Source organism: Giraffa tippelskirchi, chromosome 8, assembly GCF_054371585.1.
Source record: "Giraffa tippelskirchi isolate mGirTip1 chromosome 8, T2T-mGirTip1v1.2.pri, whole genome shotgun sequence".
NCBI classification, from domain to species: Eukaryota; Metazoa; Chordata; class Mammalia; order Artiodactyla; family Giraffidae; genus Giraffa; species Giraffa tippelskirchi.
In genome coordinates, this window is record NC_137282.1 from 84,256,076 (window position 1) to 84,270,072 (window position 13,997).

General features: G+C 38.0%; 1 protein-coding gene across 4 annotated transcripts in view; it reads right to left on the bottom strand.

Moving 5' to 3' along the window:
* Positions 1-13,997, bottom strand: part of RICTOR (RPTOR independent companion of MTOR complex 2) — a 124,415-nt gene that overhangs the window by 82,951 nt on the left and 27,467 nt on the right. For all 4 annotated transcript variants that reach the window (XM_081519273.1, XM_081519274.1, XM_081519272.1 and 1 more), the window contains one exon: positions 5,192-5,289. In XM_081519273.1, the coding sequence (XP_081375399.1) occupies positions 5,192-5,289 (98 nt within the window). The remainder of the gene's footprint in view (positions 1-5,191; positions 5,290-13,997) is intronic.

The following is a 13,997-nucleotide window of genomic DNA, read 5'->3' on the forward strand; positions in this document are numbered from 1 at the left end:
AAACAGAAAATAAAAGGGCTGCTACAAGCTGATACCAGAGCCAGGGAGAAATGTGAAAACTGTACACAAAGGATATGGCAAAACAAAAGACAAAAGTACAAGAAGCTCAAAAGCCTAGTCCTTCAAAAGCCTAGGGACTTTATTACAGAGACATGTCATTCTGTACAGTGATACGATGGGGAAAAGGAAGGAAGAAAATAGAGAGGGAAGGAGAAAGGGGAAGGTGTAGGGGAGGGTGAAGAGAGAGGAAATGAACCTGGGAAGGAGGTAAAAAGAGAAGTAGAAGGAGAGAGCAGAGGGAAAGAGAAACACGAGACAAGCCTGGAAGAACACAGATCAAAGAAAGACCAAGTGGAGGGAACAACTTCGTGAAATACCATGGGAAAAATTCAAAAGGAAACAAAGAAATGGAGGGGAAAAGGGGGAAAGAGAGAAACTGACCTTAACCCATAAGAAACGGAGATCTAGATAGAAATATATGGAGAACAGAGAAGGGAAAAAGAAAACTATCCAACCAATTACAAGAAATAGATGTTTAAATCACTCCTAATTCAAAAAGTTCTATACACACACTGTCTATGGTTAGCAGTTACTAGCCACACACAGGTGGCTATAAGCACAGAAATTTGTTTTAATCTGAAGAGAGATGTGCTATAACATACACAAATTGCACAACAATTATACCAAAGAAATTGTCGCACTGTTAAGGAAGTTCTAGGACCCACAACGGATTTCCCAACCTGGGCATCCTGCAAAGGGACTGAGAATTCCCAGGGAATTTGACCTTGGAGGCCAGTGGGAGACTGAGCCACTGGGTGGAATCTCAAAAATAACAGAATAATCTCTGTTCGTTTCCAAGTCAAACCATTCTATATGACAGTAGTCCAAGTCTATGCCCCAACCACTAATGCCAAAGAAGCTGAACAGTTCTATGATGACCTACGAGACCTTCTAGAACTAACACCAAACAAAGATGTCCTTTTCATCATAGGGGACTGGAATGCAAAAGTAGGAAGTCAAGAGATACCCGGAATAACAGGCAAGTTTGGTCTTGGAGTACAAAATGAAGCAGGGCAAAGGCTAACAGAGTTTTGCCAAGAGAATGCACTGGTTATAGTAAACACCCTCTTCCAACAACACAAGAGAAGACTCTACACATGGACATCAAACCAGATGGTCAACACCAAAATTATACTGATTGTATTCTTTGTAGCTGAAGATGGAGAAGCTCTATATCGTCAGCAAAAACAAGTTGGTGAGCTGACTGTGGCTCAAATCATAAAAACCTTATTGCAAAATTCAGACATAAATCGAAGAAAGTAGGGAAAACCACTAGACATTCGGGTATGACCTAAATCAAATCCCTTATGATTATACAGTGGAAGTGACAAATAGATTCAAGCGATTAGATCTGATAAATAGTGTCTGAAGAACTATGGACAAAAGTTTGTGACATTTTACAGGTGACAGTGATCAAGACCATCCCCAAGAAAAAGAAATGCAAAAAGGCAAAATGGTTGTCTGAGAAGGCCTTACAAATAGCTGAGAAAAGAAGAGAAGCTAAAGGCAAAGGAGAAAAGGAAAGATATACCCATCTGAATGCAAAGTCCCAAAGAATAGCAAGGAGAGATAAAGTCTTCCTCAGTGATCAGTGCAAAGAAATAAGGGGGGAAAAAGGAATAGGAAAGACTAGAGATCTCATCAAGAAAATTAGAGATACTAAGGGAACATTTCATGCAAAGACAGGCACAATAAAGGACAGAAATGGTATAGACCTAATAGAAGCAAAAGATATTAAGAAGAGGTGGCATTAATGCAAAGAAGAACTATATAAAAAATCTTCATGACCCAGATAACCATGATGGCGTGATCGCTCACCTAGAGCCAGACATCCTGTAATGAGAAGTCAAGTGGGCCTCAGGAAGCATCACTACGAGCAAAGCTAGTGGAGGTGATGGAATTCCAGCTGAGCTATTTCAAATCCTAAAAGATGATGCTGTGAAAGTGCTACACTCAATATGCCAGCAAATTTGGAAAACTCAGCAGTGGCCACAGGGACTGGAAAAAGTCAGTTTTCATTCCAATCCCAAAGAAAGACAATGCCAAAGAATGTTCCACACAACTGCACTCATCTCACATGCTAGCAAATGTTCAAAATTCTCCAAGCAAGGCTTCAACAGTACGTGAACTGAGAACTTCCAGATGTTCAAGCTGGTTTTAGAAAAGGCAGAAGAACCAGAGATCAAATTGCCAACATCCACTGGCTCACTGAAAAAGAAAGCGAGTTCCAGAAAAACATCTATTTCTGCTTTATTGACTATGCCAAAGCCTTTGACTGTGTGGATCACAACAAACTGTGGAAAATTCTTCAAGAGATGGGAATACCAGACCATATTACCTGCCTCCTGAGAAATTTGTATGCAGGTCAAGAAGCAACAGGACCACATATGGAACAAAGGACTGGTTCCAAACAGGGAAAGGAGTACGTCAAGGCTGTGTATTATCACCCTGCTTATTTAACTTACATGCAGAGTACATCATGTGAAATGCTGGACTGGATGAAGCACAAGCTGGAATCAAGACTGCCGGGAGATATATCAGTAACGTCAGATATGCAGATGACACCACCCTTATGGCAGAAAGCAAAGAGGAATTAAAGATTCTCTTGATGAAAGTGAAAGAGAAGAGTGGGAAAAGCTGGCTTAAAATTCAACATTCAAAAAACTAAGATCATGGCATCTGGTCCCATCACATCATGGCCAACAGATGCAGAAACAATGGAAACAGTGACAGACTTATTTTCTTGGGCTCCAAAATCACAGCAGATGGTGACTATAGCCGGTGACTGCAGCCATGAAATTAAAAGACACTTGCCCCTTGGAAGAAAAGCTATGACAAACCATGACAGCATATTAAAAAGCAGAGACATTACTTTACCGACAAAGTTCCATCTAGTCAAGGCTGTGGTTTTCCCAGTAGTCATGTTGAACCATAAAGAAAGCTGAGCACTGAAGAATTGATGCTTCTGAACTGTGGTGTTGGAGAAGACTCTTGAGAGTCCCTTGGATAGCAAGAAGATCAAATCAGTCAATCCTAAAGGAAATCAGTCCTGAATATTCATGGGAAGGACTGAGGTTGAAGCTGAAACTCCAGTATTTCGGCCACATGATGCATAAAGCCAATTCATTAGAAAAGACTCTGATGCTGGGATAGATTGAAGGCAGGAGAAGAAGGGGACAACAGAGGATGAGATGGTTGGAAGGCAACATCGACTCAATGGACATGAGTTTGAGCAAGCTCCAAGAGATGGTGAAGGACAGGGATGCCTGGCATGCTGTAGTCCATGGGGTCGCAAAGAGTCGGACACGACTGAAGGACTGAACAACAACAAAAAGGACCCATTCCAGTGCCAAAGTGAAATGACAGAAATCACTGCCATTCTTACATTCATTCTTCTTTTAGAATCCCAGTTGTAAACGATGTGGAAGTACATAACTAGATGTCAACCTGATTATGACATGAACCATGAGATCAAACAAGACATAAACCTCTATTAACTGTTTGTAACAGTTAAATGAAGGCAAGTGCTAAGACATGTTACTATTAGACCTGGGTGAAGAATGATGACATAAAACTGGGAAATTTAATAGAGTAAAACCAGGAGATGCAATTTGTAACCTTGAAATAACTCTAGGTCTTAAAAACCTGACATTATCTGAGTAGTACACTGAAGAAATGTATTTGAACATTTTCAATACATTCATAAAAATGAAACATACAACAAGGATATTTTTGAAAACCCCTTCACAAGCATTTATTCAATGTTTTTGAAATTTTTTTAAAAAATCACTTTGTCATCACTCATACAAGATAACTTTCTCATGTTATATAAAAATAAATCCCAGAATGTTTCATTAAGAAAAAAATAACTGTATATGTATATTTCACTAACTATGAAAAGAAAAAAACTAATCTACTTTGTATTTATTATATAACACCATATTGGAAAAAAAAATGTGTTACATAGTGACTACATTCTTACCCCTTCTATTTCTATGAAATAGAATCAAATTCAAGCCACAGTATAACTACCAAGTAGCAAAGAATTAAACATTTTGGAAAGATTAAAATTAAGTGTGACTCAAATTTTAATGTACACCCAAATTCATCTGAGATATTCATTAAAATGTAGATTCTCATTCAGTAGGTCTGGGATGGGGTTGAAAATTGTCCATATCAAACAAACTCCAAGGTGACACCAATGTTGCAGGTCTATGGATCAAACTTTTAGTAAGCAGCTAAAACAATTATTCCTACATTTAAAATGTACAACAAGGTGCTATACTCAATACTTGTAATAGCCTATAAGGGAAAAGAATCTGAAAATGAGTATATATAATCTGAATCACATGCTGTACACCTGATACTAACATGACACTGTAAGTCAACCAAACTTCAATAAAATATAAAAATAAATAAAATAAAATGTAGAATAATTTAATTTAGTAAAGTAAAAATGGAAACAAATTTTCCCAAAGGAAGCATTCCATTTTCTATTTATGGCATCACCTCGAATAACAGGCATTTTAGTGTTTCCACGAGTTGGCTGTTCAGCATTACCAGGCTCCCAAGCATATTAAGCCATCTATCAAACTTGGGAATTCTTGGTGGCTAATAGTGATCAGGTCAATATTTATTTGGGACAAGTGCCCTAACATTTATGTTGAGTTCTGGGATCCAGATAATGGGAACAGAGTATCAGGAAAAGGAGAGGAAGTGGTAATATTTCTCTGGAAATTATTACATCTATGAAATGCAAAACACAATACTCATGTACCAACATATTTATCATATGATACCACATAAAATGAATATTATAAGGCAATAGAATTACATCCTTATGTGACTAATAGTGGAGACTGAATTACTGATTTCTCAGTGATTTCTTTTCCCTTTATTCTCTTCTGAACCTACCAAATATTTGACAACAAGCGTCAAATACTTCTCATTATTCAAACCTACTTTTAAATTTAAAAACATATGACAAAAATCCATGAGAAGTGGCCCAAGGAAACACTAATATTGAGGGAATACTGAAGAATATCCTGTTAATGGTGGTTAACACATATCTAATAAGTACAATAAGGAAAAAATAATTTAGGATGATAATGTAAAGACTGAAGTTACTTACCTTAGTAAAGTTATTCAGATGGCCTAGCTTTCTCATATTTGATACTCCTTGCAATTTGGCCACATTTTGGAGAATCTCCCTTAAGTTGTCAGAAGGTTCTAGAACAGATAAAATAATTTAACATAATTTTAAAAGATTAAGATAATTTTAAAATAATTTTATTTTCCCTAACAAAACACATGAAATGTGCAGTATTAAAACTTCACAACTTTGACTCTCGGTTTTTTTAAAGTCTTACATTCTATCTCAAATCTACCTTCTTAGAAGACTTCAAAGTTTATGTGGATAACTCACTGAATGACCTTCACCTCTCTACTCCATTTATACCTATGGTCCAACTCTCTACATCACCTGGAACTATTTAACCACTAATTCTAATATTTCAACCCCAACTGCAAGAACACCTTTCACTTCTGGCCATAATGTAGTAACAGGAACCAAAAATACTGTCTTATTTAAATCAACCCCAAAACTGAAAAAAACATATAAAACAACAGTTCTCAAAACACTGGACATTAAGAAGTAAAGAAAAATAATCACTGAGAAATGAAAAATAAACAAGAATGCTCTACAACTGCCCTCAGTTTACTGTCTTTAGAGTGTGTTTCAAGGCCTTGGTGCTGAGAGGAGATACCCAGGCAAACTGAGTTCTAGAGACAGCGGTCAGAGTCCAAGGAGAACAAAGAGAATCAGAGAACAGAGCACTGCACAGACAGAACACTGAACATCTGCAAAGGGACCCTTTATGTAGCCATTATAGCAATAATTGGTGCATGTGTGTGAGGAAATTACCACTCGAAAAAATTAAAGGCATGAGTATCATGTGTTTACACAGGAGAGGGAGCAGTGCCTGTTTCTAATGGCCATACTGGAAACATTAATTGTACATGGGGCATTGGACAGAGTATTCAGAAAAGTGGTGGGGAACAATCATGTACAGACTAAACATTTCTTTGATTCTACCTAACAAATCTTTGGGATTCCCTGGCAGTTTAGGTGGTCCGCCTGCCATGCAGGAGGCCCCGTTTCGATTCCTGGATTGGGAAGATTCTCTGAAGAAGGGATAGGCTACCCACTCCAGTATTCTTGGGCTTCCGTGGTGGCTCAGACAGTAAAGAATCTGCCTACAATGTGGGAGACCTGTGTTTGATCCGTGGGTTGGGAAGATCCCAGAGGAAGGCATTGCAACCCACTCTAGTATTCTTGCCTGGAAAAATCCCATGGACAGAGGAGCCTGGCAGGCTACAGTCTATAGGGTCACAAAAAGTTGGGCACGACTGAAGCAACTAAGCGCTCGGCACACAACCAATCTTCAAAGTAAGATTTAAAAGAATCAAACTTTCCAAATAACTAAAATGTCTCAGACCAAAGCTCAGTAAGAATCGTAAGCCAAGATGCCCATCAGCAGATGAATGGATAAGGAAGCTGTGGTACATATACACAATGGAATATTTACTCAGCCATTAAAAAGAATACATTCAAATCAGTTCTAATGAAGTGGATGAAACTGGAGCCTATTATACAGAGTGAAGTAAGCCAGGAAGAAAAACATCAATACAATATACTAACACATATATATGGTATTTAGTTAATCAGTAAAGATAACCCTGTATGCGAGACATCAAAAGAGACACAGATAAATAGAACAGTATTATGGACTCTATGGGAGAGGGCGAGGGCAGGAGGATATGGGAGAATGGCATTGAAACATGTAAATTATTATATGTGAAACGAATTGCCAGTCCAGGTTCGATGCGTGATACAGGGTGCTCGGGGCTGGTGCACCGAGATGACCCAGAGGGATGGGATGGGAGGGAGGTGGGAGGGGGGTTCTGGAAGGGGAAAACATGTACACCCATGGTGGGTTCATTTCAAACTACGGCAAAACAAATACAATATTGTAAAGTTAAAAAATAGATAAATAATTAAAAATAAAAAGAATCATAAATGAAAAATAGAAAATACCTAATGAAGCAAAATTTACAATGAATAGTATCCAAATATCATCAGACATGCAAAGAGGCAGGAAAACATGACTCATAGTAAACAGAAAAACTCATCAACTGAAAATGACCCAGAACTGACACAGATATTATTAGGTTGGTGCAAACATAATCGTGGTTCAGGGCTGTGAATTTTAAATGATTATAACTAGGTTCAAACACATCTTTATTAATCAAAATAGGAACCATTATAATCAACACATTTTTGTCAACAAGAAATAAGTTTGTTTATTCCTTTGGCACAAAAACCCGTGCTTCAGGATTCAATAAACTCTTGGAAAGCATTTTCCACATCCTGCTGGTTGTGGAAACATTTTCCATGCAAAAAGTTATCGAAATGCTTGAAGAAGTCAATCAGTTGGCGAGAGGTTAGATAAATGTAGCAGATGAGGCAAAACTTCATAGCCCAATTCATTCAACTTCTGAAGCGCTGGTTGCGAGACATGTGGTCGGACCTTGTCATGGAGAAGAACTGGGCCCTTTGTGCTGATCAATGCCAGCTCGAGGCTTTGCAGATTTCAGTGCCTCTCTCATCAATTTGCTAAGCATTCTTCTCAGAATGGTCTCAGGGGGATTTAAAAAGCTGTAGTGGATCAGACCAGCAGCAGATGGACAAACGGTGACCATGACCTTTTCTGGTGTAAGTTTGGCTTTGAGAAGTGCTTTGGAGCCTCTTCTCGGTCCAACCACTGGGCTGGTAATCGCAGGGTGTCGTATAAAACCCACTTTTAGTCACGCATCACAATCCAAAAAAGAAATGGTTCTTAGACGTTGCACAGAATAAGAGAAGACAACACTTCAAAATCATTGTTTTGATTTGCTCACTAGACAACCACTTATCAAGCTTTTTCACCTTTCCAATTTGCTTCAAATGCCAAATAACCAAAGAACGGTCGACACTGAGTTCTTGGGCAACTTCTCATGTAGTTGTAAGAGGATCAGCATCGATGATCCCCTCAGTTGGTTGTTGTCAACTTCCGATGGCTGGCCACTGCACTCCTCATCTTCAAGGCTCTCATCTCTTCTGAAAAACTTCTTGAACCACCACTGCACTGTACGTTCATTAGCAGTTCCTGAGCCAAATGTGTTGCCAATGTTGCAAGTTGTCTCTGCTGCTTTATGACACATGTTGAACTTCAATAAGAAAATCACTCAAATTTACTTTTTGTGTAACATCATTTCCCTAGTCTAAAATATAAACAGCAAGTAATAAGTCATTAGCAAAAAAACAAAGCAAGAAATGTGCATTAAAATGATGCATAACATAATCACATTTATTTAAGACTATTCCAATATCAAATGGCAAAGTTCAACAATGACAAACCTCAATTACTCTTCCAACAACCTAATGGAATCAGCAGAAAAGGACATTAAAACAATTTTTATAACTGTAGTCTATATGTTCAAAACTTTAGGGAGAGGCATGAAAAGTGTAAAAGCACTCAAACTGAATTTCTGGATACGAAAACTACAGTGTCTCAGATGTAAATATACTGGATGAGAAAAAAAGCATAATAGCTTTTATAGAAAATAAGAGTTGTGAATTTTGAAGACAAAGCAATAAGCATTATCCAAAATGTAACACAAAGGGAAAAAAGAGAAATGAAAAGACCATCAGCAAACTACAGGGATTCAAGCAGCTTAACAAAATTGCAGTATGTGTAACCAGAGTCCCTAAAGAAAAAAGTTTGGAATAGAAGAATTAATTGATGAAATAATAGATGAAAACTTTCCAAGTTTGATCAAAGTAAGCCAATAAATACAAGAAGTTCAATCAATCCCAAGCACAAGAAAAAGGACCAAAACTAGACTAAGGTACATCATAATCAAATTCCTCAAAATCACTGGTAGAGGAAAAATCTTAAAAGCAACCAGATTAAAAAAAGGCTGCAGCCATGAAATTAAAAGACACTTGCTCCTTGGAAGGAAAGCTATGACAAACCTAGACAGTGTATTAAAAAACAGAGACATCATTTTGCTGACAGAAGTCCACATAGTCAAATTTACGGTTTTTACAATAGTCATACACAGATGTGAGAGTTGGACCATAAAGAAGGCTGAGCGCAGAAGAATTGATGCTTTCAAACTGTGGTGTAGGAGAAGATTCTTGAGTCCCTTGGACAGCAAGGAGACCACCAGTCAATCCTAAAGGAAATCAATCCTGAATATTCACTGGAAGGACTGATGCTGAAGCTCCAATACTCTGGCCACCTGATGAGAACAGCCAGCTCACTGGAAAGACCCTGTTTCTGGGAAAGACTGAAGGCAAAAGGAGAAGTGGGTAGCAGAGGATAAGATGGTTAGACAGCATCATAGACTCAATGGACATGAATTTGAGCAAACTCCAGGAAATAGTGGAGGACAGAGGAGCCCAGCATGCTACAGTCCATGAGGTCTCAAAGAACAGGACATGACTTAGTGACTGAACAACAACAGACAAGTTACATACAGAGAAATAAAGAGAAGAATGACAAATTTCTCCCGGAAAACAAAGCAAGCGGGAAGACAGGGGAACATCTTTAAAATACTGAAAGAAAAAAAAAAAGCTTTTAAAATGCAAAACCATCCTTAGTTCACCTGTTTTACAAAAACAGGCCAAAGCCAGAAACTGCCCTGTGGTTGGGAATCTGCCAACCCTTGGATACAGTGTCAATATTCAAGTTATTTTTCTATTAACATATTCAGCATCCTATTTGCTTTAAACAAAAGCACAATCTAAAAAAGAAAAAAAACTTGTCACATTATTGATATTTTACTTTAAGACCCATTATGACTTTCCTTTGAGATTTTAATCTGTTAACACAAACTAAAGAGCTATTTGTTTTGAATAAGTTTTTTCCTCAGCAAATGAAACATAACATTGTTCTATAAATTTAGCTTGCATCTGTTTCTCTCCATTCTGTTATACTCAATGTGAGCCATGACAACCACACATTGGTTAGTGTCAAACCACTAAGCATATTACATACCCTAGCTATCTCCAATCACTTTGAAATTGCTACATATTAAGATCAAACCCCACCAGGGCCTCCCCGGTAGCTCAGATGGTAAAGAGCCTGCCTGCAATGTGGGAGACCCAGGTTCCATCCCTGGGTCAGGAAGATCCACTGGAGAAGGAAATGGCAACAAAACTCCAGTATTCTTGCCTGGAAAATCCCATAGATGGAGAAGCCTGGTGGGCTACAGTCCATGGGGTCGCAGAGTCGGACACCACTGAGTGACTAAGACACAAGATCAAAATAGTCAATCTTAAGGGAAATCAACCCCGAATACTCATTAGAAGGACTGATGCTGAAGCTGAAGCTCCAGTACTTTGCTGATCTGATGCGAACAGCCAGCTAACTGGAAAAGTGCCTGATGATGGGAAAGATCGAGGGCAGAAGGAGAAGATGGTGTCAGAGGATGAGATGGCCGGACGGCATCTCAGAGCAATGGACGTGAACTTGGGCAAACTTCGGGAGATGGTGAGGGACAGGGACCTGGCATGCTGGCATGCTGCAGTTCATGAAGTCCCAAAGAGCTGAACACGACTGGGCAACTGAACAACAACAAGAAGATCATTCATTTGATTTCAGAACATTTCCTACAAATACTAGATATATTTCTTTTAACTCTAATGAAATTTGATCTAATACTAGATAGTTTAGGGTATATCTTTATAATTAGTAACTCTTTCATCTTAAACATGGAATGAAAACAGCTTATCACTGTATGGTATCAGAGCTCATACAAAAAAAACTGCAAGGAACTATGAATAGATCACTATTAGTAATATCTTTTTGTTATAAGTGGTACCTGTTTGGAGACACTGAAAAAGAAAAATTATAAGTAAGTCAATGATTTTTAAATGATTTAACCATACTTGAGAACATAATACAATTTTTAACAACACTTGCGCTAATTCAGAATCTATAGCAGTTTGCAAGTCAGAGTAAGTGAGGACCCAGTTTCTGCTATGTAATATGTGATAGGACTAATACTTATGATGATTAGGTTGAAGATATAGTTTTCAAAAAGGCTTGCATATTTCTAATTATTGCCTATTTCCTGGGTACAAACTGACTGCAGACATTTTTGAAAAGCCACAATTTTGTGACAAAAATAAAACCTTGAGTCTGAACTCACTCACTCAAGCAGTATTAACTGAACACCTACTACAGTCAAGTACTGTTTTAGGTACTGGGAATAACACATCAATGAAAAAGAGACACCATTTGTTACTGGACCTTACATACAATTGGAAGAAAACTGAGAATTAACAACAAAAAAAGCCACAAAATGAAAACTGACAGGTAGTCAGAAGCCAATACTGTGTCAAATGTTTGTCTAATACTGATATAAAATGAACCTACCACACTTTAATGCACTGTTGTTGTCAATCCAAATCAAAACAAATCAGCCTTTCTTCTTTCCCCTCCTCATCCCTTTGTCTTATATATATTACCATCTGAGCCACCAGGGAAGCCCATACAATTACCAGGAACCCCAAACAGAATTGGAATATGGAAGAACTTCAAAGTTTCTTCATAATATATTTCCTGAAAGAACATGTTTCCTCCCAGAAACTCATATTTCTTCCCAAATTCAAAAATAGCATTAAGGCCATTTTAAACATCAAATACTATGTATGCTTATATGTTACAATGTTCTTATGGGGGTCCATAACTTCAAATACTAGGGTAAATTTTCCCTGGTTAAGTGAGGAGTCCCTGGTTTCTTCCTTACATGCTAGATCAGGGGTAGCTAAACATTTTAATTAAAAAGACCCAGACAGTAAGTATTTTATGCCATAAAGTCTGTTCTGTTGTAACCTCAATTCTGCTGTAATCAAGAAAGCAATAGAGAAAATAGGTAAGTAAATGAATGTGGCTATGTTTCAATAACACTGGCTCATGAGCTGTCAACTGTCAACTCCTATGCTAGACAGTCAGAACTTAAAACTACATGAGCAAACTGAGATCAATGGGCTTTTTATTGGGGGGGGAGGGGGTGCACAGGGGAGAGAATTTAAGGAGGGGTTTACCTCTCTTATTTCTTACTACTTTCACTTAATGTTTCCAATTCAGCCTCTCCAAAACTGTGCTATGTGAAATGTATAAAGCACAAATGAGATAATCCACTAGGATTTCCCTGAAGCCCAGCAGTTTAGCCCAGAGCTGCATTAAGGCAAAAAGAGAAAAAAAAAAAAAGTGGCTAGAAAAAAAGAGAGAAAAAAAATGTAGCTAGCTGGCAATGATGGCCAACCATTCAAATGCAAGGAAGCAAAACACAAAAGAACCGCTAAAATTACAGTTGCTCTTTTCCTCTTATTGTGTAACTTGTAGTCCTATGCATGTTCCCAGTGACTCTCTGGAAGTAATGAAATAACTATAGTCAATATTTAGCAATTTAATATTATATAAGCACAAACATGCATACATAGATACAAATATACATACAGAAAACCACCAAAAGAAAACTACAGTAAAGAAACCTTTTATTTATCTCTATACATCTATAGACACATATACATATATTCATTCCCCCTTTAGCTTAATTCTCCATGTATGTACATATACATACATGCGCAGGTGTATATATATATATATATATATATATATATATACACGAGTAAGCATGCATTTATTTTAAAATATAAACTGCTTATTTTATATTTTAAAATATATACAATATATACTGCTTTGTAACATGCTCTGATAAATCATATTATTAATAATATCCTTACCTGTCAATAAACATACAGCATAAAATTGATACTTAAATAAATTCTGGTTCAAGTACACAGAGTAAATTAATGACCAAATACTAGCGGCATACATTTATTTGAGAGTAATAGAAAGAACAATTCTGAAATAGAAAAGAACCGTATTTGAATCTAGTTTGCTGTTGTTGTTTAGTTGCTAAATTGTGTCTGACTCTTTGCGACCCCACAGACTGCAGCATGCCAGGCTTCTCTGTCCACTATCTCCCAGAGCTTGTTCAAATTTATGTCCATTGAGTGGTGATGCTATCTATATCATCCTCTGCCGCCCCCCTCTCCTGTTGCTCTTAATCTTTTCCAGCATCAGAGTCTTTTTCAATGAGTCTGCTCTTCGTATCAAGTGGCCAAAGTACTGCAGTCTCAGCTTCTGCATCAGTCCTTCCAACGAATATTCAGGGCTGATTTCCTTTAGGATTGACGGGTTTGATCTCCTTTCAGTTCAAGGGACTCTTAAGTCTTCTCCTGCACCATAATTCGAAAGCATCAATTCTTCAGCACTCAGCTTTCTTTATGGTCCAACTCTCATATCTGTACATGACTACTGGAAAAACCACAGCTTTGAAAGGAATCTAGCTTAATCACCTACAAACCATGTATCCTTGACTAAGTTACTAAGCCTCGCAGGCACCACTTTCTTATACTAGGTTGGCCCAAAAGTTCATTTTGCGTTTTTTCCAAAAAATGTTAAGATTATAGTGAATAAGTGAGTGAAAGTCACTCAGTCGTGTCCAACTCTTTGAGATCCCATGGACTCTGCAGTCCACGTAATTCTCCAGGCCAGAATACTGAAGTGGGTAGCCATTCCCTTCTCCAGGGGATCTTCCCAACCCAGGGATTGAACCCAGGTCCCCCTCATTGCAGGCAGATTCTTTACCAGCTGAGTCACAAGGGCAGCCCAAGAATACTGGTAGCCTACCCCTTCTCCAGCGGATGTTCCTGACCTAGGAAGTGAACCAGGTCTCCTGCATTGCAGGCAGATTCTTTACCAACTGTACTATCAGGGAAGCCCAAGGTTATAGTGAATATATTATACTAATTACCT